Source organism: Aptenodytes patagonicus, chromosome 2 (genome assembly GCF_965638725.1).
Source record: "Aptenodytes patagonicus chromosome 2, bAptPat1.pri.cur, whole genome shotgun sequence".
Lineage (NCBI taxonomy): Eukaryota > Metazoa > Chordata > Aves > Sphenisciformes > Spheniscidae > Aptenodytes > Aptenodytes patagonicus.
The window spans coordinates 167,155,097-167,181,042 of NC_134950.1; the positions used below are offsets into that span (position 1 = coordinate 167,155,097).

The window sequence follows — 25,946 nt, forward strand, 5'->3', positions numbered from 1 at the left end:
CTTTCAGACCTGAGCTTCAAGGCTAGGAACAAGCCACCTGGGATCAGATGTAGAGGCAGAAGAAAACATGACTAAGGAGGCATGAGGTGTTCAACCTGGTGACAATAATTGTCTCAGATTTGTTCAGCTCATGTATACGCACCAGTGCTGTCGGAAGTGGGAGGTAAGAGCATCACCAGTGCTGAGGTGCCACTGTTTTCCGGGTGCTGCATGTGGGTGCAGTTACTGGCCACTGCCGTTACTGGTCATTAATCTTTCCCCTGTGATTGCCCTGAGCACCGGAGCAGCGAAACACTTGTTCTGCAGCCCCCCGCGCTCAAATCAGCGGCGCCTGGAGGGGAAGTTCAAAGAAATGGCTCCTCAGAGGGCAACCCACATGCACCCACTTGAAGGACAGAGGCTCCTCTCCAGGAGCATCACAGCTGCTTTGCAATTTGGGAACCTTGAGATCGAAAGCCCCTCTGCAGCACACACCTGAAGGGGCACTTCATCTTCTCTGGCTGAAGGAATTTGTCTTAACTAAAGTGTTTCAATTAAAAGTCAAGACTGAATCACTGCAAAGTGCCAGAGACAAGAGTCATTAATACTGGAATGCAAGTTTTAAATTATTTTTAATATGCTCTGCAAGGCGTCCATAAAAGGCCCTTAATCAATATGCATTTCAATTCCCTCCATTAGGGTTTGCAGAATTTAAATTCACAGCTGAGGAAGAGTTGGGAAACCAACCTGAATTTCTATCAGAGCTCTTGCGCAGCCAAGCCTGGGAGACCGCCTGGGTCCAAGCTGTCGGGTGGGTGTGACCAAATGGATCAGACTCTTTTGGTGGCCTGCGCCAAAATGAACTGGTGGTCCCAGTCCCTGGAGAACAGGTGTTGGGGCACATCATTGACATAGGGGCAAGTCTTGGAGTCCCTGAAGGTGACGGCAACTGGGATTCTGCTTGGCCATCTCAGCCAGTATCAAATATTCACATGCGCTATCGGCAACTGAAGCGTTACCTGACCATCTCCTCGCGAGAAGAGTGGAGCGGATGAGGATGGGCTGAGCCGCAGCCCTTGGCTCTCAGGGTTGTGGGTGCTCATGCTCAGGGACCCCAGATCTTCACGTGCAGCATTCACATGCCCTCACAACATATGCCATTGATCTGGTAACTCTCTCCTTCCATAGGCACGGGGCTAGTTTTGTGGCTGATGCGCAGCAAAGCAAGCTGATACTCCTGCCTGCCGCTGCCGGCAGCAAGAAGGGGAAATCCATCAGCTCACAGCAGGAGCACAGAGGGGCGCGAGCTTTCCCAAGGGGGGAAAGAGAAGGGACAAGGGGACCCGTCCAAGAAGGCACTTGCGGGAGTGCAGGGGGCTAGGCAGTTTGAAGCTAAGCGTGTGCTTAAGCATTTGGCTGGATCAGGGCCAGGGGTGCAGAAAAGAAATTTCCGGCAAGGAGAAACCTTTAGGAAGAACCAAACCCTAGAGGAAACTCAGGGTGAGGTTTGCGCTTCCTATTTCAGTCTTAAAAAAGCCCTGTCTCAGGAGGGGGTGAGTTTCAGTAACATACAGTATGTCTGTCCCCCCACCAGGTAGCCCAATTCTTTGTATCCAGAATGGGGGTGACGAAAGTAAAGCACGTGGAAGCCCCACAATGCAGATGCACCCTCAGAGCATCCTTCCCTGCAGTCAGCATCCTGGGACCCAGGGGCAGAGCAGCATCATGCTTTGAACAGTTCATAGGAGGAGGGATGCACCAAAAGGAGCAGAGATGGTTGTTGCAGCTAACTTCACACCCAGAGGTGAAAACAGGGCCGGGGGACAGATTTATCCCATGGTTAGTTGCATGCTCTGTGCCATGGGTTTGGATGGGGCCAACTATTTCTCTCCCCAGACAGCCCCCAAACACAGTTTGGGGGAAACCAGGAGCTGGGTGCTGTACCCTAGAAGCAGGCTGGATGCAGCCACCCTGTTTTGGAGGCTAAAAAAATGCAGCCCTATAGAGGAAAGCCAGGTTAAGCCATTTATGTGCATGCCTCAGGCCCTGCTTACTTTACTGCCAGCCTAAAAATCCCCAGGTGCTGGGAAATCATCTTGAATCTTGTATGCACACTGCTGCGGCTCAGCTTGTGTTCGGAGGGATGCATCTGTCTGATTTTGCTACCTTGATGGTTGAAATGAGCTAGGGAAAAGCAGGCAGCCTTTTGGAGAGGGAGAGGAGGAAAAAAAAAAAAAAAAAACAAACCCAGAAAAGAAAAACAGAAAGAAACCAAAACCGGGGGCGGGAGGGTAGAAAAAGGGAGGATTTTGTCTCGGGGAAAGGCAGTCCAGAGGCGTCGGAGCCTCGGAGGACCGTCCTCGCCGTCCCCCCGCATTGCGAAAGACCCTTTTGCTTGGGCTCGGGTGCCCCTCGGTTTTGCAAAGCATCCCGGCACGGAAACTCTGGCCCACGCTGCGCCTCCCAAGAACCCAGCGGGAATGCTGGAAAGCTGGGAGGCCCCGTGCCGGGGCCGGGAAAGGCGGCAGGGCTGCGGGGAGCGGAGCGGGCGGCCGGCGAGGGGCCGCCTGCCATCTAGCGGCATCGGGCCGGGGCCCGGGGTGCCCACCCTCGCAGCCCAGGCAGAGAAAAACACCCCAAAGCAAAGCCCAGACCCCTCCGACACCCTTTCCCCCCCCCGCCCCCCCGCACGCAGGGGCATCGGTTTCAGTTTCGGGGGGTTTCGGCGGGGTTTCTGCCAGCGGGGTCTTGTGCATCTGCCAGGAAAATGCACCGAGACATAAGTGCAGTGGAGCATAAATGTATTTGCAAACCGACGAGCCAGGCTGAACCAAGGAGCCATGTACTCTTGCGTGTGTGTATTTTTTCTCCCCCCCCTCCTGCACGGCTCCTTTCCCCCTCCTTACACCTCTGCAGAGGGGTTTTTTCCTCCTTTCCCTCCCTTAAAATAAATCCCCCGTGGCTGGAGCAGGGCTCTCCCCTCCGCTCCATCCCTTCCCACCTCCTGCAGCCTCCCTCCTGCCTCCCATTTTGTGGCCTCGCTGCTCCCACCCTGCTGCCAGCTCCGATGGGGACCCAGAGGGGAGGAGGAGCAGGGGGGACACAGCCACATTTCTGTTCTCCCTTCGGTGACCCCACATCTCCTTAGCACCCCCTAGACCTTTCAGGGGGTGCTAATACCTCTCTGGTTTTGCACCCAAAAGTTTGCAAGCTGAAGGCGGGGGGGGGGGATGCCTGAACCCTCTCTTCCTTTGCCTCTTCCTGCAAATTCCCTTATGCAATAAATCCCCCCCTGTTGTGCTGGGGGCTCCCCTGTGTCACGGGGGTGACATGCACTGTTTTATCCCCACAGCGTAGCCTCATACCCGGGGAAGGAAATAGAGATGGCTTTCCAAAGGCCATCCCAGAAAAGGATGGAGTAACGTGCTCCCTACGATCCCATCCTGCCCCACAGCCCCGCGGGGTCCGTTTGGGGGGGCTGCAGAGCAGAGGCCCAACATGGGCATCCTCAAACTGCCCCCTCAAGGTGCTTTTCGAATGCAAAGAGACACAGAGCTGGGATCAGATTTAAAAGGAGGGGAAAAGCTGGGCTCTGGACAGTCATGAGATGTTAACCAGTGACGATGGTGTGCCCAAGGGCGCTGGTCGTTCACCCATTCATGGGGGTGCCAAAAATGAAGCCAGGGCCTGGTCCTCTTAGCAAACCGGCATGAGGCATGGGGCTCATGAGTCTGAGCAGTTCAGCAGCACCTCGGGACCCAAGGGGATGGGGGAGATGGTACAGGCACATACTGGGTCTGTGCCCTGGGCCACAGACTCTCCATCGGCAGTGGATGCATGAAGCCCTTCCATGCAGCTCTGCACTAATTTAAAGCTTTATTTTTAGCTCCGATATCAGCTTCTTGATAATTCCCAGAAATATGTAGCCCTTCCCACTGAAATCGGCATGGAGCTGGGGCCCAGCCGAGCCCGGGTATGACCCAGTTCTGGGGGTCCAGTTTGCTCACAGCCTCTCGTTTGCAGCTATGATTTGGTGCAGAACACTGCCTAATTTTGCTCCTTTCCCACACAACCCAGCAAGGATCCAGCAGTGTGCCTTGGGTCCGAGGACCCTAAATCACGCTGTCAGTCTGCAGCAGTACCATTGCAAAAGGGGCAGTCGGGGTTTTCGTGTGCGCTCCCTACCCACCCTCCTCTAACCTTGCTCAGGAAACGTGTCCGCCCTCCTTTTTATTCCCTTTTTTCTTCTTTTATTGCTTCGTTCCTTTATCTAAAAAAACAACACGACTATAAAAGTTCAAGTTGACTGTACAGTCCAATCCTCCTGCGAGCCCAGAGCGTGGGCAATCACGTGTCATGAAGGATTTATTCACAAGGCCAGGTCTTACAGCTCGGTCTTGCTCCATAGGTGCTCTCAGCCAGATGCTTTTTAAAGTCCTTTGGGGGAAGAGTTGCACCCCCAGCTAGACGGGAATGGGCAGGCAGAAGGTCTTTTTGGCCTTTGTGTTGAGGTTGTCCTGTACCAGCCGGCCACGGTGCTGGGAACCGGTCCCAGGCGTGCTTCATCTGCAAGGAGAGACGTTGCTGGGGTCAGCAGCGTGTGTGGGGCAGGATTTTATCGAGGGAAAAAGGCTCGAGGCACCAGCCTGGCCCGTCCCCATCCTTCGGATGGAGGGCTGCAGGGTGCTGCCCTGGGGGCCAAGCCCGCTCAGCCACGGAGGAAGGGAGGAAATCTTCTAGGAGGGAGAAAAAAAGGCATTTTGGAGAAGCGCTGCTACCTGGTCCTCCAGGTTCAGCACCAGAGAACCGAGCTGCTCCTGGTCACTGGGGTTTCCCGTCTCCCTGGGTCCTGCCCAGGTTTCCTCCGTGGTCCTGGTCAGTTTGCCCTCGCCCGCCAGCACTGCAGGAGCTCTCCCCATTCCTCCGCACGAGCCAGTTTCTTCTGGGGCTGATTCCACTGCCTTCACGTCTTAGATCGCCGTGACAAGCTAGAAGGGGGCTGCAGAGTCCTTATCAGCATTGGATTAATTAAAAAAACTGATCAGGAATAGAGAAAAGCTCAGCTTTAACCTCGCACTAGAGCGGTTTCCAAGTAAGTACGCCAGTGAAATAAAAACAGCAATTTGCAGCTAAATAAAAATAACAATTAAGCATTTGAAATACAAATATACCATTCAGAACAAGCAGATAAATATTCAGGTGCATTCATTACGAGGTTGAGGCTGTCTCTCAAATAAACAGACAGGTACAAAATAGCAGCCTGAATACTCCAATTACGCCAACACCACATCAGCACGGATGCTCCCGGCCCCAGGCGGCGGGAGAGGGCGAGGGGGAGATGAGGAGGAGGATGGGGGCAACGGGGAAAGCGTGCGTGGGAAGCGTGGTTTGTTTTTTTTTTCCAGTTGGTCTTGACTTTTGTTTGATGTAACCGACGTTTGGATTCTCCTTCATGGAGGGCTTTAGTTCCCAGGGACGGGAAGCTCTCCTGCGGCACCGGTGCTCCTCATGGCTCCTCTTTCTGACACGGGGTTGTCCTTCCTCCCGGGGAAGGCCCACCACACTCGCGTCTGCAGAGGAAAGCGGGATTTGGCCTCCTGCCTGCGGCCCTAAACCCAGCCCGAGGGGTCCGGCAGCGGGATGCTGCCCGTCCCGGCGCAGCCCCCGGGCAGCGGAGGGAAGGCTGCGGATCAGTGAAAAGCAAAACACCGCCAAGCCCAAAAACTACAAAGCTTTTGGAGCTCAAATGCTGCAGCTGATTGAAAAAATAACAACACACACCACCACCACCCCCCCGCGCCCGCCGGGGCTTCCCTGCCCCACGGCGGGGGGCACGTGCTGGGGACGTGGCTCCGGGACAAGGGGACACCGCACCGAGGCGGCCTGGGTGGGTGCTGGCGGCGCAGAGCCCCGGGTGGGGGGTGGTGGTGGTGGTGGTGTGTCCGGGGCTGGGAGGGGGTGCTGAGGAGCGATGGGTGTGCCCCCCCCGGGGTCACCTGCACCTCTGGGGGTGACAAGTGCCACCCGGGGGGCGTGGGGGGTGGTGGTGGGGGTGGTGGGGTGTCCGGGGCTGGGAGGGGGTGCTGAGGAGCGATGGGTGTGCCCCCCCCCGGGAGTCACCTGCACCTCTGGGTGTTACAAGTGCCACTCGGGGAGTGTGGGGGGTGGTGGTGGGGGTGGTGGTGTGTCCGGGGCTGGGAGGGGGTGCTGAGGAGCGATGGGTGTGCCCCCCCCGGGGGTGACCTGCACCTCTGGGGGTGACAAGTGCCACCCGGGGGGCGTGGGGGGTGGTGGTGGGGGTGGTGGGGTGTCCGGGGCTGGGAGGGGGTGCTGAGGAGCGATGGGTGTGCCCCCCCCCGGGAGTCACCTGCACCTCTGGGTGTTACAAGTGCCACTCGGGGAGCGTGGGGGGGGAGGGGTGTCCGGGGCTGGGAGGGGGTGCTGAGGAGCGATGGGTGTGCCCCCCCCCCCCGGGGGTGACCTGCACCTCTGGGGGTGACAAGTGCCACCCGGGGGGCGTGGGTGTCGCCCCCGCCTCACGCACACCCGCGGGCGGCCAGCGGCACCCCCCCGCCGCACGCGCGCTCCGGGGCGGGGGGGGTGTGTGTGTGTGTGTGGGGTGGTGTGTGTGGTGTCCTCGCGCAGCCCGCGCACGCGCAGCCCGGCCCGGGAGCGCGGGGTGGTGGCGGTGTGCGCGTGGGACGCGGGCGTTCCCGCGCGCCCCCTAGCGGCCCGCCGCCGCCCCGCGCCGTGCCGAATCTGCGGCGGGGCGGGCGCCGCCGGCGTCGCGGCGGCCGCTGCCCGTGCGGAAAGTGCGGCGGCGGGGCGCGGGCCGGCTTTACGCCGGGCGGGATTTCATCATGCGGGGGGGGGGGCAGGGCGGCGCGCCGCGCCTCTCCATGCCGCTGCCGCCCCGTAGCGCCCTGCCCGCCCTGCTGCGCTGCCTGCGCCGCCTCGCCTGCCCGCCCGCCGCCCCGCTCCGCTCCCGCCCCGCCCCGGCCGCGACCCCCATGGACGGTCCGCAAGCCGAGGCGCTGCTCGCGCCCCTCCGGCAGGCGGTGCGGCACCAGGTAACCCGCCTCGGCCCGGCTGAGGAGGGGGGACCCCCGGCCGAGGGGAGTCCCGCTGAGGCGGGTGGCGCCTGAGGGGGGACGCCCGCCGGGGAGGACCCGCCTGAGGAGGGGTCCCGGCCGGGGGACGGGGGTCTCGCTGAGGGGGTCGGGTGTGCGACAGACCCGCCCGGAGCTGTGGGCCCGCGGCGGCCGGCCGGTGCCTCGGCTCGGGTCTGTGGGGAGGTCTCCCCCGTCCCCCCGCCGAGCCCTGCCGGCTTGCGTGGGGTGTGCTCCGGGTTGCTCCCCCCGCCCACCCGCGGAGTGAATGCAGTGCTTCCCCTCAGCCCCACAGGGCCCCTGCTTGCGACCCTGTAGTTCCGTGCTGCGGGGCACTGCGGTACCCTGCGGGCTTCAGCGGCGAGCCCACAGTGGAGGGTCCCTGTGGGTTTGCCCGGGGCTTCCGGCCAGCGCCGGTTCCCTTGGGCGCGGGGTCTGCAGGTGTCTCCCCTCGGGTGGGTCTTGCCCTGCGCCAGAGGAGTGGGCAAGTGGGCTGGCAGGGAGTGCGTGGGTGGCTGCCTGTGTAGGTTTCCCGTAGACTGTCCTTTCCCCTCCCCGTAGTGATGGCGTGTGTTGGAGCTGTCTGGCAGAACTGGATCTGTGCGTCAGTCTACCTGGCTTTCCTCTCCTGGGCTTGATGTGTCTTCTGTGCCCAAGCTAGGGCTGACTTTGTCATGCTTTTAGGGCCCCGCAGCTTCATGTTTTCTTTATAAAACATGCTGCATAGGTTTCCTCATCCAATAGGGTCACGCAATGACTTCCCTTTAGAGCTGAGTTTGTGCTGGGTGTTGGAGGTAAACGATATTCTTTAGAGTTACATATTTGCCTGATGCAGTAAGGGATATTAATTCCTTTGCACATTTTCCATTTCATCATTCTTATTTGTCTGCATACATAGCTGTCTCCTATTAGCTGGGACTGCGTTGCATTCTCTTTCCATTTCCCCTCACAGATGAAGCTATTATATTTAGCTTCCTTCTTACCTGAGAAGGATTTGCTTGTCTTTTTATTTCCGAAGTGAATCTTGATACCTTTGCTGTGTATGTTAATGGCAGTGGAGCCTGCTTGCAGCACATGGAAGTTCCCCTTCCTCCCTGCTTTCGCAGCAAGACCTATGTGTGTGGGTTCTCCGCGTGCCTCCTTGAAGTGGCTGAATCCATAGTATTCTGCTTAGCTGCACAGATAGCTACGTGTGTGTCCCATGTATTTGTAGATTTGTGCATGTGTTTTCCCATTAAATGAGTGGATTTATGGCCCTCTAATTATACCAGCACCAGCACTTCAATGAGTTTTTATTATGAATCATTGTACAGCATAATGCCTTGGCAAGAGAGCTCCCTGTAAATAAAATGATGATCTCTAGAACTAGCCAATTTATTTATTTTAAAATCCCGTATCTTGGATGGCGTTATTTGCCTTTAAAGTATCAATGCACCCCTTCTTTCTGGCTGCCTGTGGGATTGAAACAGGAGTGTGGGGTGCCAAGGAAAGGTTTGTGGGTAAATTTGTATATCTGGGACCATGGATATTGTGTCGTACAGCTGACAGTAGTAATTCAGTGAGATCTTTGCACAAGAGGAAAGGGAGGGAGTAACAAAGATTGGGGTGGTTGGTACCTTACGATGCAGGGGACCCTGTCTATCAGCTCATGGAGAAGCGGTTTAATTAAACCTAAGGGACCCTTAACCTATGGAGAGGAAAGTGAGCAGTGTATCTTCCTGCAGCAGTGCCTGATGCAATAAGCTGCCGTGATCCAGGGGTGGATCCCTCTCTGCTTTACTGGTCTATGGGACAAAGCTGCAGCAAAATTTGCCACATCGAGTGCTGCTGTGCACTCCTCCACTGGGTTGGGCTCGAGCTCATAGCTTTAATTAGATTGAGTCCTGTCAGCAAACATAATTATTTGTTTCAGTTGTGTTTTTTTTCTCCTTGCGTATGTCCGAGTACTCTTTTACTTATAGATCAGGACAAAGAGTTGCTGTATGCTGCTTTTAGATGCTTGGCAATGAGCAGGGTGATAGCTCTGTTGAGTCAGCAGTAGCTGCTTTGCTGCTACCTTGATGTTTTTCTACTGCCGACCCCCTAGCTCAACAAAGGCAATTTGGACTTACTACTTTAAAAGAAAAAAAAAAAAAAAGATGAGATCCCTCCCTCTGCCACGTTACCCAGGAATGGCAGTTGAAGTCCTCAGCCCTAGAGTGAAACTTTCATGTTTTGGTATAACTAGTTAACAGGAAGGAAACAGCAGATTTTTTCTGTTCTTGTAGCCGCCGGGGTTAGGGAACCTGACAGGATTCTTATTTTTCTTCCTTTTCTTTGTGTGTGTTTGTTTTAATGCAGTCTTTTGAGTCTTCCTCCTTTTATTAATAAAATTAGCCTTTGAACCCCTTAGTCTTTGAAGCACTTTTAGCTTTTCTAATCTGATTACTGAATGGCAATCTGTGTATTCTCTCTGGTTTCTCAGTTGCCTGTAATATTAATGTCAGAAAAGCTCAGAATTTATGAAGAAGCTGGTGTGGAAATGTAATCTCTTTGGATTTTTTTCCTTTTATTCTTTTTGTTTAATGGAGAAGTGCAAGATGCAAGAAAAATGCTGGACTTGGAGCATCCCATTCTTAGAACATCCCACTTGAGAAGGCATTGACATCTCTGTGCTTTTTCCTCCTGGGTCAGCTCCTTTGTCCTTCTCAGTGATTCAAGATAGACCTTGGTTTTGGCTGAAGAAGCATGGACTGGAAGGAAGACTTCTGATTAATTTATCTCCAAGAGCAAGCTGGGCATGACTGCTGAGGATCATGTTCAGAAAAGCATGCTGTTGGGTGTTTAGGGGTTGAGCATTTTCCCGGGATGAAAGGGGAGAATCGACCCTACAGGGCAAAGAGACCTTTGTGGAACCATAACAAGGTGATGTTGGTTTGACTCAGGTCAAGACCTTGGTGTAAGCCCACTGCAGGGTTTTGCTGCTCTGAAATACTTAGGCATTGGGGTTTTTTGGTGGGTTTTTTGATACTTTTTTTTTTCCCCACTCCATTCTTTCCCAAAGTTACTGGACAGGTTTTAAAAACAGTAGCTGTTTTTACAGATAATGCAGTGCCTTCTTTGCTTAGACATTAGGCTAAAAACGTCTGTCTTCTATGAGACCTTCTTCTAAAAATTTGTGTGCTTATTGGCCAGTTTTGAACAGATTTGACAGAGGAAAAGAAGTCTAAAATGGTCATAAATTTATAAGAAAAGGGAAGGGATAGAAGGAAGAGAGGCCTTATTACCGAGAAAGAGGTCACAAAGCCTGTATTAACCGTCTGAGTATCCACTTAGTTCATCCTCAAAGACAGAAAGCTAGGATTTGTGGAAATCTGCCATGAAGTGGTGCATACAGGAGTATATTTGCACACTGAGATTTAATAACAGGTCTGGGATTTAACAATAGTGGGGGGCTTTGAATTTCTGTAATGATGTCTAGTTCTGCTAACTCTCAAATGCATGTGTTTCTCCCTTCTACCAATTGAAGCAGCCTCGAGACCTGCGTGGAGAGTGGGGAGGCAGGACAAAACCCTCCTTTTGGATTGCCAGGAGAGCTGAAAGGAGGAGAGTTCTCGTCTATGGCATTCAAAGATAGAATCTGTATCTTGTGTTTTGTCTCCTCTTTCTAGGGAGAACTGGTAAGGAAGCTGAAGGAAGAGAAAGCTCCCCAGGTTGATATAGACAAAGCTGTAGCAGAGCTCAAAGCTCGGAAGAGGGTCCTAGAAGCGAAGGTGAGTCTGCAAATTAAATTTGAGTTCCACGGTTTTGTCTGAAAAGTCTTGAAATCTCTACTTAATGCTTTTTTACAGTATTGATTTGGGCTAAACAGTCATAGCAGGGTAGACTGACTGAATCATTCCTGAAATAGTTTGCAAGTTTCCAGCTAGTGGCAATTTCATTCTTTATCTGTTAGGCTAATATCTGTTAGCATTAAATCACAGTGTGCGAACAAGTAAATGTGAGTTCAGGTTGTTCATAGTCAAAGCTGAAATTCGGTGTATATGTCGCTAATCTTCGTTTACTGTATAGATTTTTTTGTGCACAGTGAGAGGACATGCTGTTCACTGGAGTGAGTTTCATTTTCACATTCTTTGTGCAGCATTTAAATTCCCAGACTGGCATAGAACATGTTTCTGTAGAAACCATTTTCTTTGCTACAGTTTAAACAAAGTTTTTGGAGACGTTTCAAATAGCCTATGGTTTTCCTCAGCCTTAAAGAGAGGGATGTATTGAAATTGTGCCCCCTTTTTTAAATGCGACTGTGCTCTGAAAAGTCTTTCTGCAAATGAAATGATGGAACTTCAAGTTTGTTTGGTCTCTAGATCAATAAACAAGTAAAAATACACTTCCTTATCCTGCAAGCTTCCCTCCCCTTCTCAGACTGAAACAACAAAAAGAAACTCCTGAAGCATAAAATCAGTCAGGTATGCAGATTCCCCCAGGAAACTGCAAGGTTCTAATTCGTATTTCATATAAAAATGATTGTAGTTGTGCTTTGGTGGTACTCTTAAAAATAAATGAATAAATAAAGAAATACACCACTGCGTGCAACTAACTTACCGTGAGAATGTGCGTATACCTGAATTGAAACCAGTTGACCCTATCTGTCCTACAAAGTCATGTGAGGCGAACAGTTAGCGCTGTCAGGCCCGGTGTTACGACTACCTGTTCGCATACGTTAAACCCAAGTGAAAAGATGTCATTTTTTTACTTCGTATTCAGCATAGAACTGTGTTTTGAAACCACTGCATGAAACCTGTATTGATAGCTAGGTCGTCCTGGAGTAAATAGTTCTAAATGTTTTCCCAATTCCGTTTCCCAGCCCTCGGAAGCTTGACATAGAGAGACGTAGCAAGGCAGGTTAGGAGTTTTGGTATCCCTGTGAGCCCCACCTTTCTGTTGGAAGAGTGCCTGTAGGATGCAGTGTAGAGGCGTGCTTGCCAGTTACAGAATTTGTGGCCTGTATCCCTGAAGGTGCAAGAATGACCTTGCAAACGCAGCATCTGCCCTTGTGAGTGCAGCACTCCAGTATAGTCTTTCTCTCATGACAATGTTTCCAGCGATGCATCGCAGTCGCTTGCAACTTTTGCAGAAGGCAGCAGTGTGAATGCTGGTTAGCTTTAGCAGCTGCTGGTACAGTTTTCAAGCTCTGTGATTCCTACTAAAAGATAGCGGAGTGACTCTGAATTTGAAGCTTTGAACAGGGCAGAGCAGTTGAGTGTTTAAAATTCCTTGGCTTTATGTCCTCAAACCATATCTTAAGTCAGTAGATGATTCTGCTCCTGTACAGGGTCTTTCTTCCCCTTGAAGGCTAACACAGGCACTTTTCTGCCTTCTATTTATGAATGTATTTATGTTTATGAATGTATGCTGGATAGAAGAGACTGTTTCTTTGACTTCTTCACCAGTTCATTAACTATTCTCTTTAGGTAGTAGAAGTGGGGCTCTACAGAATTCTGTGCCTACTCTAGTTACTCCTGCGCTGCTGCCCGTTCCTCCCTGCCAGTTCGGAATTGGGCTGTGTCACTGTTGCTCTCCTCCTGTCCATCTCTGGGCAAAAGCCATCCTTTCTCTTAAGAAATCCTGGTCATTGTGAAACGTGATTCTATGTTTTGAGGCAGAGTGTGCCAAATGGATTGCCTTTCTGTGCTTTAAAAGCACCAAAGTCTGGTGCTTGCTCTCATGTGTGCTCTCTGTCTTTGACTCTTTCTGTCTCTTGTGCACAGTTACTCCTTGGCTTATGCTAATTCACGGGAGCAGCAGAGGTACAGTGCTTTTAAAATTAGACCCCGTTTATTTGTCTTTAGAGATGATAAAAAAAGAAAAGTTTGAAGTTATTGGTCATACAATACTTGTTACCGAAAGGCTGTTCAAAATGATAGTGTTGGCCACTTAGGAGGATCTGAATTAATTTCTTGAACTTCTTGGCTTAACTCTGCTTTAATTATCAAAACGTCTTTGTTGAAGAAAATCTTTCAAGTCTGTTGACTTCACTAATGGAGTTGGTTGCAAAAATAATAGGTTTTCAGATAAAATAGTGAGTTTGCTGTAAAACATTTTTGCGGAATCTAGTCAGGGCATTTAGGCACTCTGTAACTGAATTTTCTGAGTGCAGGGGTCCACATTTGTGAAAGTCTGCATTTTACAAATAGATATTCTTTGTACAAGTAGATAAATACACGCCTTTGGCAGAGCACAGGGATGATGGTGTTTGTAATCTTCATAGTCAAAATTCTTTCATGTGAGGAACACTTTATTGAAAGCTTCATATATACCGAGAGTTAGATGTTTGTAGTCTGAGCCAGTCACTTTAAGCTCTTTTTATAGTCGGGAGAGGGAAATAGGTCAGAAGAATTGCTTTAGAAATTGCCATTTCTCTCCACTGATTGTAAAGAAAGTTGCGGATAACTAGCTCAGACTTAGTTGTCTGAAAGTTAGGGCAGATGAGTCCACCTGGAGTGTCTAAAATGCTGCATTCAGACAATCATGTTCGTAATTGACCGCTTGAATCTCAGTGTGACCATTTCTCTTTGGAAAATGAGCATGTTGGCAGGACACCTTTGCTTCAAAATGGTCTTTTCAGACTTTTGACTCATAGTGGTGAATGGAGAGGATTTGTCCGCCTGCCAGAAACTGGAACTATTAACTGTTTTTGGTTTGCTTGAATTACAGGAGCTGGCCTTACAGCCCAAAGATGACATTGTGGACAGAGTTAAAATGGAAGACACCCTGAAAAGGAGGTTTTTCTATGATCAAGCCTTTTCTATTTATGGAGGTACAGATTTGAAGAAATGTACAGTTTGATCCCTTTAGGCTAATGTTCTGGTCTTTCTAGCTGTGTGAAATGCTGTACTCTTGCAATGTTACATTAATGCAACGTAAAAAAAAAATTTTAAAGTTGGCTTTAAACTTTCCTGCTTGAGTCTGTAAGGCTTTCAAAAGTTTGCCCCTTCCTTAAAGTCTTTGGGTTGGGAGGGGGCTCAGATTTTGTCTTTTGCTTTCTGAATGCAAATGAGTGGACTCCAGGATGCAAGTTCTGAGCATTACATTGTAGAAGATGGTTGCTTTGCAGAGGCATAGGGTCTTTTGGCATTTAAGGGGATGATCACCTTATTTCCTTGTAACCATTCATTTCTATCTGAGCTTTGCTTGACAAGATAATGCTGAAAACTACTGTGGACTTTTAGAAACTGTTACCTTAATGAACTTTGTCAATTAACTTTATTGAACAGGTGAACGAATGTGTCTGTTAAATGTCTTCAGACGGCTGATTTGAGCAGCTCAGGGGGAGAAGGACGGTGCCTGTATGGTTACTGCTCTTTCACCTAAAATACTAAAATAAATACTCCAGGTTGTTTTATTGGCTTTTTCTTTCTTTTTTTCATCTTTGTCCCTAAACTAGTGATTGGCAGATATGCTTTATTGCTGACAATAACATATTGCTTTGGCACGTGCATTATCACTTCTCCTGTAGTCAGATTCCTCCTTCAGACAGATTGCTCCCACAAAACTCTCCACAAAATATAATCCATTGGTGGAGGGAGTGTGGCTTTTACAGTTGTTGGTTGCAGGTATTTATCAGTTTCAGCTTCTACCACTGCCTGATGCCCCAGTGTGCTGTGTGACTGAACTGTATTGGTTAGTGTATAGGACAGTGTCTGTCTAGGTGCTTCATGGAGTTTACTTTCAGCCTTTATATCATGGATCTTTATGTAAAAAGCTCTCTACAGTGAGACACATTCCATATTCTGTTTAGCACAGAGAAGCTGGTGCTTTGTGCTCAGAAAATGACCTCAGGCTTAAACCAACTGATGGAAACACTGGGAAGGGAGGACCTTTCCTCCAAACAATGCAGGTTCATACAGTCTCCCACCCACCACATTTTTTTTACTTTTTTCTCTTTGCAGGTGTCAGTGGTCTGTATGACTTTGGGCCTGTTGGGTGTGCTTTGAAGAACAACATCATCCAGGCGTGGAGACAGCACTTTATTCAGGAAGAGCAAATCCTGGAGATTGACTGTACCATGCTCACACCAGAGCCAGTTCTGAAGTAAATATGGGTCTTTTTGTCTGCAGCATGTAATTTCTGGTTATAATTGCTTTTTACAGTCTTCTGTAAAATTACCCACAGGGATCTTGAGGCTGGGTCACCCAATTTCATACCCCATTGCAGTGCAAAATAATTAGGTATCAGCGTACAGGTCAGTGTGAGAAGCTGTTGTTCCATAAATCAGGGAGAGCAGTGGGACTCGTGTCTGAGAGTCTAATGTCTTAATGTCTCCTAGCAGTCCCATTAGGTAAGAAATTGCCATTATCCCTTTTTCTAAAAGATCAAGAAGACAAGAAGAAGGATTGGGTGACTTGCCTAAATCTGGGACACCTGGATCATAGTTTAGGGTAGTGGCCAGGTTGCTTGACCATCCTTCCCTTCTCTGTGGAGGGATGGCAATATGCAATGTGTTAATTGAGCTCTGAATGCAAATGATGCTTCTGTAGCCCTGGGGATTGAAGCCCTCTTTTTATCCACAGACCAGGTAGAGGGACCATCTTCCAGGGTGAGAGCATAGTTCAGGCTCTGGACCCTTTCACCTCCACGTATCTACATTAAGACTACCCACGGGTTTTCTAAATATGTCAGGAGCTTTTGGAATGAGAGTCTGAGCTGAGTCAACTGCGTTACTTTGTACGGGTCATGGCATAATGGGCAGAAGCTTTCATGGATCACTAGTATAGAATAGTGGGAATCTGTCCACCTGAACTACTGGTTACTCCTCACAACTGCATCTATGTCTTGCTTCGTTCACGATGCAGTTCCTAAAGGCACTAAGTGTCATCTTAGTGACACGTTTTAAGATCTAGATGTATTGATACTTTCTCACGGATCAGATTTTCTGTGGGATGGTACTGCTTAATGTGAATCTATAATCTGAAGCAAGAGTGAGCCTGCAGGGCACATAGTTTGAAGGACTTCTCTTTGATAATGGTCTGTCCACTGGGATTACACAGTACCCAGGGCTGTCCGGTGGCAGCTTTCATGTTCCTTTTTTTGTATCACCTTTTTAGGACTTCTGGCCATGTAGACAAGTTTGCTGACTTCATGGTGAAAGATGTGAAAAATGGGGAATGTTTTCGTGCTGATCATCTCTTGAAAGGTTTGGTTTTCTTCCAAGACTAGGTGGGCTTGGGGATTTCTTGCAGTGGTACAAACATGGGAAAGGAGTATCTTTCTCAAGGAAGGCCAGTTGGTGTAGCCAGTCTTTCATATTTGTGTCTTTAGTTCATTAATCGTACCATACCAAAGATCCCATAAGTTCCCAGTTCCACCCGAATGTTGTGTTAGTGTCTTAAACGAGGTACAGGATCTCTAGTAAAAACATAGTTGGGTGACTTTCTATAAAATCCTGTGTCATCAGGCCATGAAAGATTACTGTGTTGTCTAAGCTGAGAACTCCCTATATAACAAGGTTCTTGTTCTCTACTGTGTTCTGGTCTTAGTTTTCTTGAGTTTCAGTTGCTTTTTGTTCAGAACTGAGAAATGATTTAATGATGATACAAGGGGACAGAGCATGCTTTCACTGTGCAAAGGTCAATTACATGGCGGCTGCTGACTTTCGTATACCTTGGAACTCAGCTGGCTTTTGGGAATACTAAATAGACTTCAGGCATTTCTTAGGTTTGCAAAGTCCTCACGCTTCTTTCTGGTTATTGATTAAAATTTGTTTAAAAAACAAAATCACATGAAGGAATCTTAGAAATAAGAAACCTATTTGAAAACTTTTTCAGGTACAGCTCCATTGTGAAAGGAAGGATAGTTCTCCTCTAGGTTTAAGTTGGTTGTGCTCCCTAGTTTTCTAGCCTTTTCCTAGGAAGTTCAGCATGTAGAACGATCTATATTGGCATTAAAGCTGTTTTCATAATATTCAGTTAGAATTTTTGTTTTATTATAAAAACCCAAAAGAAGCCTATCTAACCTCTGCCCACTTTGCACACTGAACAGCATCATAAAGAGTGTCCCTGTTTCTTCTGCAGCCCATCACTGGTGAACAGCCACCTGCTGTTACTGCCACTAAAAAGTCAGATTGCTTTTTTTTCAAATGAGAGTGGGAAGTCTTGGCATCACTGTCTGCCTTTGTATCTCACGGAGGATGTTGTGCTTTAAAGTAGAATGCAGTCTAACCCTACTGTACCAAGTCAGTACGTGCCTCTGAGTGCATTTGGATAAAATTGGCCTTGCTGGCTTGGGATCAGACGTTGCTTTTAATTTCCAGTCTGTATAGAAAGAAAATAAGGAGAAAGGGATTACAAAGCCATTGCTTGGGTTTAGGGGAATGAGTATTGGGAAGAAACTAGGTAAGGACCTGTTGTTTTCCCTGTGGCACACCAGTACAGCGAACTGGTGCAGCTCCTCAGCTGTAGATCGGCATTGCCCTGATGACGTGAGTGGAATTACCGTGATACACACCAGCAAGTCAACTGGTGGACATACACTTACGCCCATGCTGGAGGGTCCTCCTGATTTGTCTAGCTTTAGATTGGGGTCGGTCCATGATGGGGTTGCAATATAAACTCACTACATCCTTTTCTTGCTTACAGCTCACCTGCAAAAGCTTATGTCTGACAAGAAGTGCACAGCAGAGAAAAAGGCAGAAATGGAAAATGTTCTAACACAGGTAGATGCCTGCACGGGGAGGTGAATGCTTCAGGGATGTGTGTGTAACAGAGGAAGTGCGATGCACCGAGTCCAGAGGCAATGTCCCTTCTGTCTCTCTAAAGATGCTCAGAAGTCTTTATGTCAGAGATACTTGTAGGCTGTACATGCTCCTAAATGCCGAAAACTTACTGGTTAACAAATACTGTAAACTTGCTGGTTAATCGCATCTCCCTTCTTCCGCTGTTTTGGAGAGTTATTGCTATTATATTAGTCTCTTGAATGTTGGATTGGTAGGGCTGAAGCTCTGTCCTTGGAGCTGGTCTGCTCTTGTTCCACTTCACACTCTGGCAAAAAGCCTATTTCTTCTGCATCTCCCCTTTACCTTTGTAAATCCCTCACTGCAGGATTATGATATAAAGGAACAGAGACTGCTGAGAAGTTTTGTCAGGGTTTTTCTGAATCACCTTAGCACTGAATTGGTATGTTTTAAAGTTGTCTCAGCTTTGAAGCGCTTGGGATTTGTTCCTCTGTCTCTAGCACCCCGCACAGATTTTTCCTTTCTTTACCGTGAGAATAGTTGGCGCTCCAGGATGACGTTCCTGAGCAGCTGTATAGACATTTGCCTTTATTTTTTTTTTAATTTGTTTTTCTTACTTTGTTTTTAATGGTTTTTTTTTCATGACTTCTAGGATAAATGCTTCCAGAGCCATGCATAGAATGAATATTTCCTTTGGAAAGAGCAACTTTTTTTTCTCAGTGTATTGCATCACTGAGCAGCTGTCATTAGGTTTTCCACACTACAGCACTGAACTTTGACCATCCTTTAGGGGAATCCCTCTATTAATAAACTCTTTTTATCTCCTGTCTTCAGTTTTCTCTGGTATATGAAGGATCATGACAATTAATGCTAGAAGCAGCTCATTTGATTTTAAACTTGAGTGTTAAATCATTGCTGTACAGTTCAGTACAGATCCTTTATGGTACTTCAGTCTAGAAACTACATTTAAATGTACGTATGCAAAAGGCTAGTACATAAATGCACAAAACAATCCCAGAAATTGCAGCTTTTGTGCCGTTAGGTTGCAGTTAGATCTGTGGTTCTACTACTGCTTGATTCCCATCTTCCAGAGAAAGGGGAAGGTAAGGTCCTGGAAGGGGCTGACATTATCCCACTTGCGAAAGCGTCCAGTCATTACCAAATTATTTTCAGAGCAAATGGAAAATCTTTCACCAAGAATCCCTGTGCTGCAGGTTTGCTCTATTTAACTAAAATGCAGAACAGCTCTAAAAGAGAGCATCTAATGCATAACTTGACTGTTGTGTTTCATGCAGCAGAAGAAAGAGAAATAAATGCAGACAAAGCACTGCAGAAATTTTAGCTTGCTTCTCTCTCATTGCTGTATTTTTTTTCCTTCCCAAAACACTGCTCCCCGTGTTTTAGCTGAAACTGTTCAAAAGAAGCTACTGGTGGGTGGTGATGCAGTCCTAATGACTTTTCTTCTGCTTTACACCCACTCTTATGCTCAGTGCTTGCATTTCTACGTAGACTTCAGACTTTCTGTGGTATGACTGAGTCGTGGACCTTTATTACTAAAATGGGTTTGCAGATGTGCAGTGTATTCTGTCATCGGTTCAAACTTTAGCTTGCTTGAAAATTTTAGGTTAAAAAGGAATATTTTGGGCAGGTGATTCAGAGCTGTGGATCATGCTCAGTAAAAGATGAAAAGCACATGATTCATTCCTGTTATATTGTCTAGGAATTAAAATAATTCTCCTGTGTTTTGATATTAGTTGGACAATTATGGCCAGCAAGAACTTGCAGATCTCTTTGTGAACTACAACGTGAAATCACCTATCACTGGGAACGACCTGTCCCCTCCTGTTTCTTTCAATCTGATGTTTAAGACCTCCATTGGGCCTGGAGGAAACATGCCTGGGTAGGTACTAATCTCATTCTGCTTGCACTCTCCCTTCTTCATATTCTGCATCACTTGGAATAAAAATGAAGTCTCAAAAGGATTGAAATATGCAATTTCTTCTTGAGTAGCCTTCCCCTGCCTTTCAGTCCCGGTCTTCTCTGGCAGCTTAGCATTCCTTGTACTCTTGGTGGAAGGTAGGAGATACAAGGAGCTGTTGCAGAATCACAAAAATACTTGAAGCAGCAGACTATGTGGATCACAGCTATGCCCTTGCTGGTTGGAGTTGTTTCCATAAAGCCAGTTAACGTTGGGTCCCCAGTTGTCAGCGACTTCATGGCTATAGAGAACCTGCTTCAGTGTACCTGTTTCAGGATGAAGTTACTTAGCAGGGTGATGGAGTGGTAGCATCATTTACTAGGTGTTTGTAGTTAGTGCGTGAGAACGTGGAGGCTATTGTCTTGGGTTGGGGTCTCCAAAAGTAAAACTGAAACCCCTATTGAAGAGTGGAAAATATGATTCTTGCATATGTTTTGGGATGGGATCAGAGATAATGTCGTACGTGTTCTCCAGTGTAGTCCCTGAAATAGTCTCTGTAGGTGGTATTCTCTGTGGAAGTCTCAAATTTCTGTAGGGGTTGTAGGGGCCACTTCACAGTTCCTGTAACAGCAGAGGTGTAGTCATGGTTTGCCTGCAAAATCCTCGTTTGTAACCAGCCTGGTACAGCTCAGGCCTACATAGGAAAGGCAAGGAGGGTATGTTATCTCTGACCTCCGTGACGTAACTGGCCAGTGTATTTCATTCAAACATTTCTTTCCATTCCATGCTTGCATCTCAAAAGCAGCCAAGTCATCCAGTTTAATTTTGGGAGTAACTATGGAGTGCTGTGTTTGGGCTGCAGCTGATGTTTGTGTTTTTCCCCTCAGTCTATTACTTCATTGTTTTGTGTCTGGAGTTAAAAGACTCAAGAGAAAAAGTACTACCTTTAAGTTTTGTAGTAACTGTGTTTTTCTTTTCTCACTGCTTTCCCCACCCTTTTATCTTCCTGAATTTTCCTCTCCCCCGTCTCCTTTCAGCTATCTGAGGCCAGAAACTGCACAGGGAATATTCCTCAACTTCAAACGTCTTCTGGAGTTTAACCAAGGCAAACTGCCTTTTGCTGCTGCCCAGATTGGAAATTCCTTCAGAAATGAAATCTCACCCCGCTCCGGCCTCATCAGAGTGAGGTACTGCAAATTTCCTCTTTCAACAGAAGGGTACCTGGGAGAGGTAGCACCTCCCTTTTGTTGCAGTGTTTGTATGTGATTGTTTCACATTAGTGTTTTCTTCCAGAGGGCTCCTGATAACATGCCTAGTGTCAGGGTTCATTTGGTGAATTCACTTAGTTAAGGTTTTAACTACAGAATTCTATCTAAGCCTGGCTGGTGACAGGTAGGATCTCTGAAATAGCTGTTGTATTAGAAACACCTAGATTAAACTCAGTTTTACTAACAAGATCTGGCTTCCATTGTAATCTAAATGAATCATATTAAAGGTAGTTGTGTTTTTTACAAGACATGCAGCTTTGCTTGTTTAATTATGATCATGCGATTTACTTTAAAACTGAAATCTGAAATCAAAACGTGATTGACCCTGCAGCAGTATTTCCTTGTCTCAGTTCTGCAGACTCTGCAGTTCTGCAACTTACTGCAGAGAGGAAGTTGGGAGATAACCTGACTCAGGACATGTGTTTGTGTCCCAAGATCATTCAAGCAGGAAAGCTCAGGGCTATTGAGAATTACTTTCAAAGCTTTCTGTCTCAGGATAAAAGTGATTATTGCATCTCATTAAGGATAATACCTGTATTTTAACTGAACTATTCTGAACAGAAGTCTCTTCCGTTTAATTTGGAACAAGAGCTCCCATGCACAGTCTGTGTGGTTCTGTCGTACACACAGGCAGCATGTGTTGTAAACTTGGTAATTGATTAATATGGTGCCATAAATGTCACTGAGAGGCAGTGGCATCGTTAGCACTAAGGGAACTCTGGAATTTTCTCACTCCTCCTGTTCTCTCTTGCGCATCTGGAAACAGGAACTTTTCTCATTGAAATGCATTTTCAGTCAAATATAAATTATACGCTTGTGGCACATTTATTGGAGACTGTGTTATTATGCTATCATAGCAAATTACATCCTGATGCCTGTGATTTAAGGTTAATGATTACCTAGAGCTTTTTTAAAGGTTCTTGGTAATAAGCTAATTCAATGTAAAGTGATTTCAAGCAAGAGGGCTAAGAATCAATGTGAGTATAGACGTATTAAAGACAAGTTCTTAAAACAGAATGTACACCATTGCTGAATGTAGAGGTATCCTTATCTTCAAGAAATTACCACCTCAGCGGGCTGTTTTGGGCATCTCTAATATGAGTTAAGGCTACTGAGTTAATCAGTGGATTAGGCTTCATTGACCCTGTAGGAAATGTAAACTTTAATATGGGCATCACAGCAGTCTGGAAAAACTCCAGAGAACTTCTGGAAGTATTTCCAAAGGTAGTAGTCTCTGCTCTGAATCACAGTGGTGATAACCATGGCCTAGAGATCTCTAGATGAATTTGTAGAAAGTTTTATTAGGAATTTGAAGATGAAACTAAATCCAGTGTCTAGACTGGCTCATGTTCCAGTCTATACGTTGTCTTGGCTCTGGGTTTGCATATGTTCTTAAACTACTTTATGCTTTAGCCTCTCACAAGCAAGTATCATCTATTAGAGGGGCAGTGGCTAACACATAAAATATCTAATACACGTGGTTGGTTGTGTTTCCGTTAGGGAATTCACCATGGCAGAAATTGAGCACTTTGTGGATCCCAGTGAGAAAAATCACCCCAAGTTTCAGAATGTGGCAGATCTCAACATCCTCCTGTACTCTTCCAAGGCCCAGGTCAGCGGGCAGTCTGCCCATGTAATGCGGCTGGGAGATGCTGTCCAACAGGTAACGTTCCTCTTGCAAGCACATGGAGCTTGCCCTTTTAGCCTTGAGAGCAATATTCAGATTACAAACTGTTGTGTTGGTGCCAGCTGGGGTTTGCTCCCAGATTTAAGAGTCGGTTCTCTTCAGTGAATCGGTGTGACTGAGATCCAAGCCTGGCCCTTGCTATCAGTAATGAAAGGCTGCAGGTGGTGCTGGGATAGTGGTTAGAGGTTAAGCCGCACACTTAGCTAATGGGAGAGGAACAGTAAGGAATACTAATATCTGCCAAAAGCTCAGCAGTGACTAGGAATCTAACACTCAGCTGCTGGCCCCTATCAGTACGTGGCTTGCACGTTGGGGTTTCACTACCTGATTCTGCACGCATGCAAATTATGAATGAGTAGGTTTACCAACCCCTCCCCCCCCACCCCAAACCCCAAGTAAAAAAACCACCAGAACACTGCATCCCCCCTCAACCCCCAAAGAAAAAGCCCCCCAAAACAAAAATAACAAAAAAAGAACACCACCCCCCTGCTGTATTGCAACCATGAACTGTAGGGTACAGCTGTTGTGGGGTCCTGAGCCATAACTGCAATTCCCGTGCACTGTTGTAATACCAGTGACGGCACTGCTGGATACAGCAGAGTATTTTCAAGTAGGTGATCTTCAGAGACAGTTAATGATGAGTCCTAGAGTAATAATAACTTACTGTTTTGCTCAGATGGAGATACTGCCAGTGGCAGTAGGTGAATTTGAAAAAGATGTAATAGTTTCAGGGGAGACATAGTACTTAATCACAGGCAGCTGCAAGAAGTTCTGTCTGTAACGTGTCAGGTTGTCTGCAGAAGTACAACAAATCATGACTTTGCTTCCTTAGGAATTAATGTCTATGTGTTTGTTTTTTTCCTTCCTGCTTTTTCCCTTTCCAGGGTGTGATCAATAACTCCGTTCTCGGTTACTTCATTGGCAGAATCTACCTCTTCCTTACAAAGGTCGGTGTATCCCCAGAGAAGCTGCGCTTCCGACAGCATATGGAGAATGAGATGGCTCATTATGCCTGTGACTGCTGGGATGCAGAGTCCAAAACATCGTATGTAAGTGGCAAAGTGAAAGGGCAAGTGGCACTCCTTATCAGATCTGTTGATAGTGTGGGAAGGGGCTCCGTTTTATTTCTTGGTTTTTAAAACTAGGGCTATGAGTCTGATGATTCTGTCCAGCCCCCACGTTGGTATGAACACACTTACTGCAATGGAAATATTCTGAATCCAGGACTAAGGGGACAGGTCAGCTCCCTGCAGTGGGCTTGCGCAGAGTTTATGAACTGTTCGTGCTTGTTTGTAGGTCCGTGCTTCAGATTCCTTTGGTGGAGCCTGAAGTTGCCTGTGGACATTGTGCTGGTTGAATTTCATCTGGAATTAAAGGAAAGGCCCCGGTGCTTTCCAAAGACTATAACCCCTGTAACAGCAGTGGGGAAGGATTTGTTTTGCTGGAGGTATTATTCCAGGGCAGATTCCTTCCTGCTAGAATGCTTGCTCTTCCTTTCCCACTTCCAAGCTGTGAGAAATGAGAGTTCACTCCTGCCAGTTCAGGTAGCTGGTGCTGGGAGAAAAATTTCCCAAGGATTTTTTTAATCTTCCTGCCGAGTCAGTAAGAGCTTTTCAGTTCAGGCCTTGTTGGGTGCTTTGTTTTTCTCTTATATTGTTGGCTGGATTTTGAAAAATGTGTCTTTTTTTTTCCTTTCAGGTAAACCAGCAGTAGGTAGTTAGGGGCAAGGCTCTTAAGACTCATTTTAGATTCTCTTGGAGAGCTTTCAGCCTCTTCAGTTAAGTCTCAGCCAAGTATATCGGTTGGAATGATAGTTTCAAAAGAAATGTATTAGAAGACGTAGTAACTAGACTGTATTGATTATGAAGTCATTCCTGTCTTTAAGGGTACAGAATCTACTTTTTAGGTTGAATCTGATTTAAAAAAAAAAAAAAATCATTATTTTTCCTTCATGTGTAGTGAAGCACACGTTCTTCTGCCTGGTTAGCCTTTCCAAGAAGTCTAGGGTATGGGCAGATTCCTGAAAATATCTAGAGAACTGTGTGTGGTCTAGTTCCAATAAAGGCTCGAAAGATTGAAGGGATTTTGCTGAGGTCTATGGGGTTAGCCTGTGATATCGCATGTGAGTAGAACCCATCCACGGTCCTGACCAGTTTGATGGCCAAACTGGTAGCATGCTTAGCCCAAACGTGTCCACACAGGGAATGGGTCAAGGCTTCAGATGGTTCAGGCAGCCTTATTTATGGGTAGGGAGAACCTCCTACAACCTAGGGCTGAGGAGGTTGTGTGTGGTTGGTGGTTTTTGTCCATGTGGGGTTTTTTTTTGTTTTGTTTTTTTTTTCCCTCTTTTCTTTTAAGGAGCTGAAACAGGCTTATCACTAGTGGTGTTTCACTACAGCTAGTTAGAGCAGCCAGTAAAATTCCATCAAACTTAAGATGAGAAAAAAAATTCCTGCAGCTTGGATGAGTGATTTGTCTTCATATAGAAAAGACCTGTAGAAATGATTGAAGGAATGGCTTCCTCTGAATGTAGATAGCGGAATTCCATAAGTTCACAGCCTCTCTTCCCAGCCAGCCCAAAACAGGCTGGACATGCGTGGGTCACACCGTGTAAATAAGATTAATAAACTCTGCAAGCCTTGTCGTGGATCAGGACAACAGTCACAGAGCAGTATGTCCAATAGCCTAACCCAGAGGTGAAGACAGCAATCCCAGGTGCATGACAAAACCACCTTGTGAGCTAGACCCACACTTTGGTTTGTCACTTAACTCTGACCAAAAATGTTTTACCAACTTGCAGCACTCAGTAGTAAGAAGTTAACTGCACTGAATGGTTTAAAATCCATTCTATAAAGTTATTACAGAAGCCTTCTGAGAAGTAGCTGTAGTACCCTAATGGTTTAATTTGTGTAAAAATTCCCCAAGATGTTCTGGAACACCGTGGTTTTTCCAGCACAGGGTTTTCTTCTGTTCACATACCTTTCCTGACACCCTGCTATATCGCTACAGACCGGAAAACCACACAGCATCTGGCTGCCTGTATGTCCATGCTGATGTGACAGAGTGAATGGAAAGCAGCTGATGTGCCTTTTCTTATATGGGATTGTCTTTTAGAAAATCCAGGTGGTGGTTGTATTTGCTGCAAGCGTTGGAAGGCTTCATCAGTTCCGTGTGCATGAATGGTGTTTTGAGATTCCTCCTTGCCATACATGCTGAAATGTTGAAAGAAGTGCTTCCTTTGCATATGATCTGTGTCTTACTAGCTTGTAAGCCAGGC

The 25,946-nt window shown here is 47.3% G+C and overlaps 1 protein-coding gene across 1 annotated transcript in view; it reads left to right on the forward strand.

Annotated features, from left to right (window-relative positions):
- The first annotated feature begins 6,873 nt into the window (after positions 1-6,873).
- Positions 6,874-25,946, forward strand: part of GARS1 (glycyl-tRNA synthetase 1) — a 28,887-nt gene continuing 9,814 nt past the window's right edge. The window contains exons 1-10 of the mRNA XM_076332014.1: positions 6,874-7,049; positions 10,739-10,840; positions 13,782-13,884; positions 15,017-15,158; positions 16,172-16,260; positions 17,702-17,778; positions 19,551-19,696; positions 20,752-20,901; positions 22,483-22,645; positions 23,554-23,718. Of these exons, the coding sequence (XP_076188129.1) occupies positions 6,879-7,049; positions 10,739-10,840; positions 13,782-13,884; positions 15,017-15,158; positions 16,172-16,260; positions 17,702-17,778; positions 19,551-19,696; positions 20,752-20,901; positions 22,483-22,645; positions 23,554-23,718 (1,308 nt within the window). The 5' untranslated portion in view covers positions 6,874-6,878. The remainder of the gene's footprint in view (positions 7,050-10,738; positions 10,841-13,781; positions 13,885-15,016; positions 15,159-16,171; positions 16,261-17,701; positions 17,779-19,550; positions 19,697-20,751; positions 20,902-22,482; positions 22,646-23,553; positions 23,719-25,946) is intronic.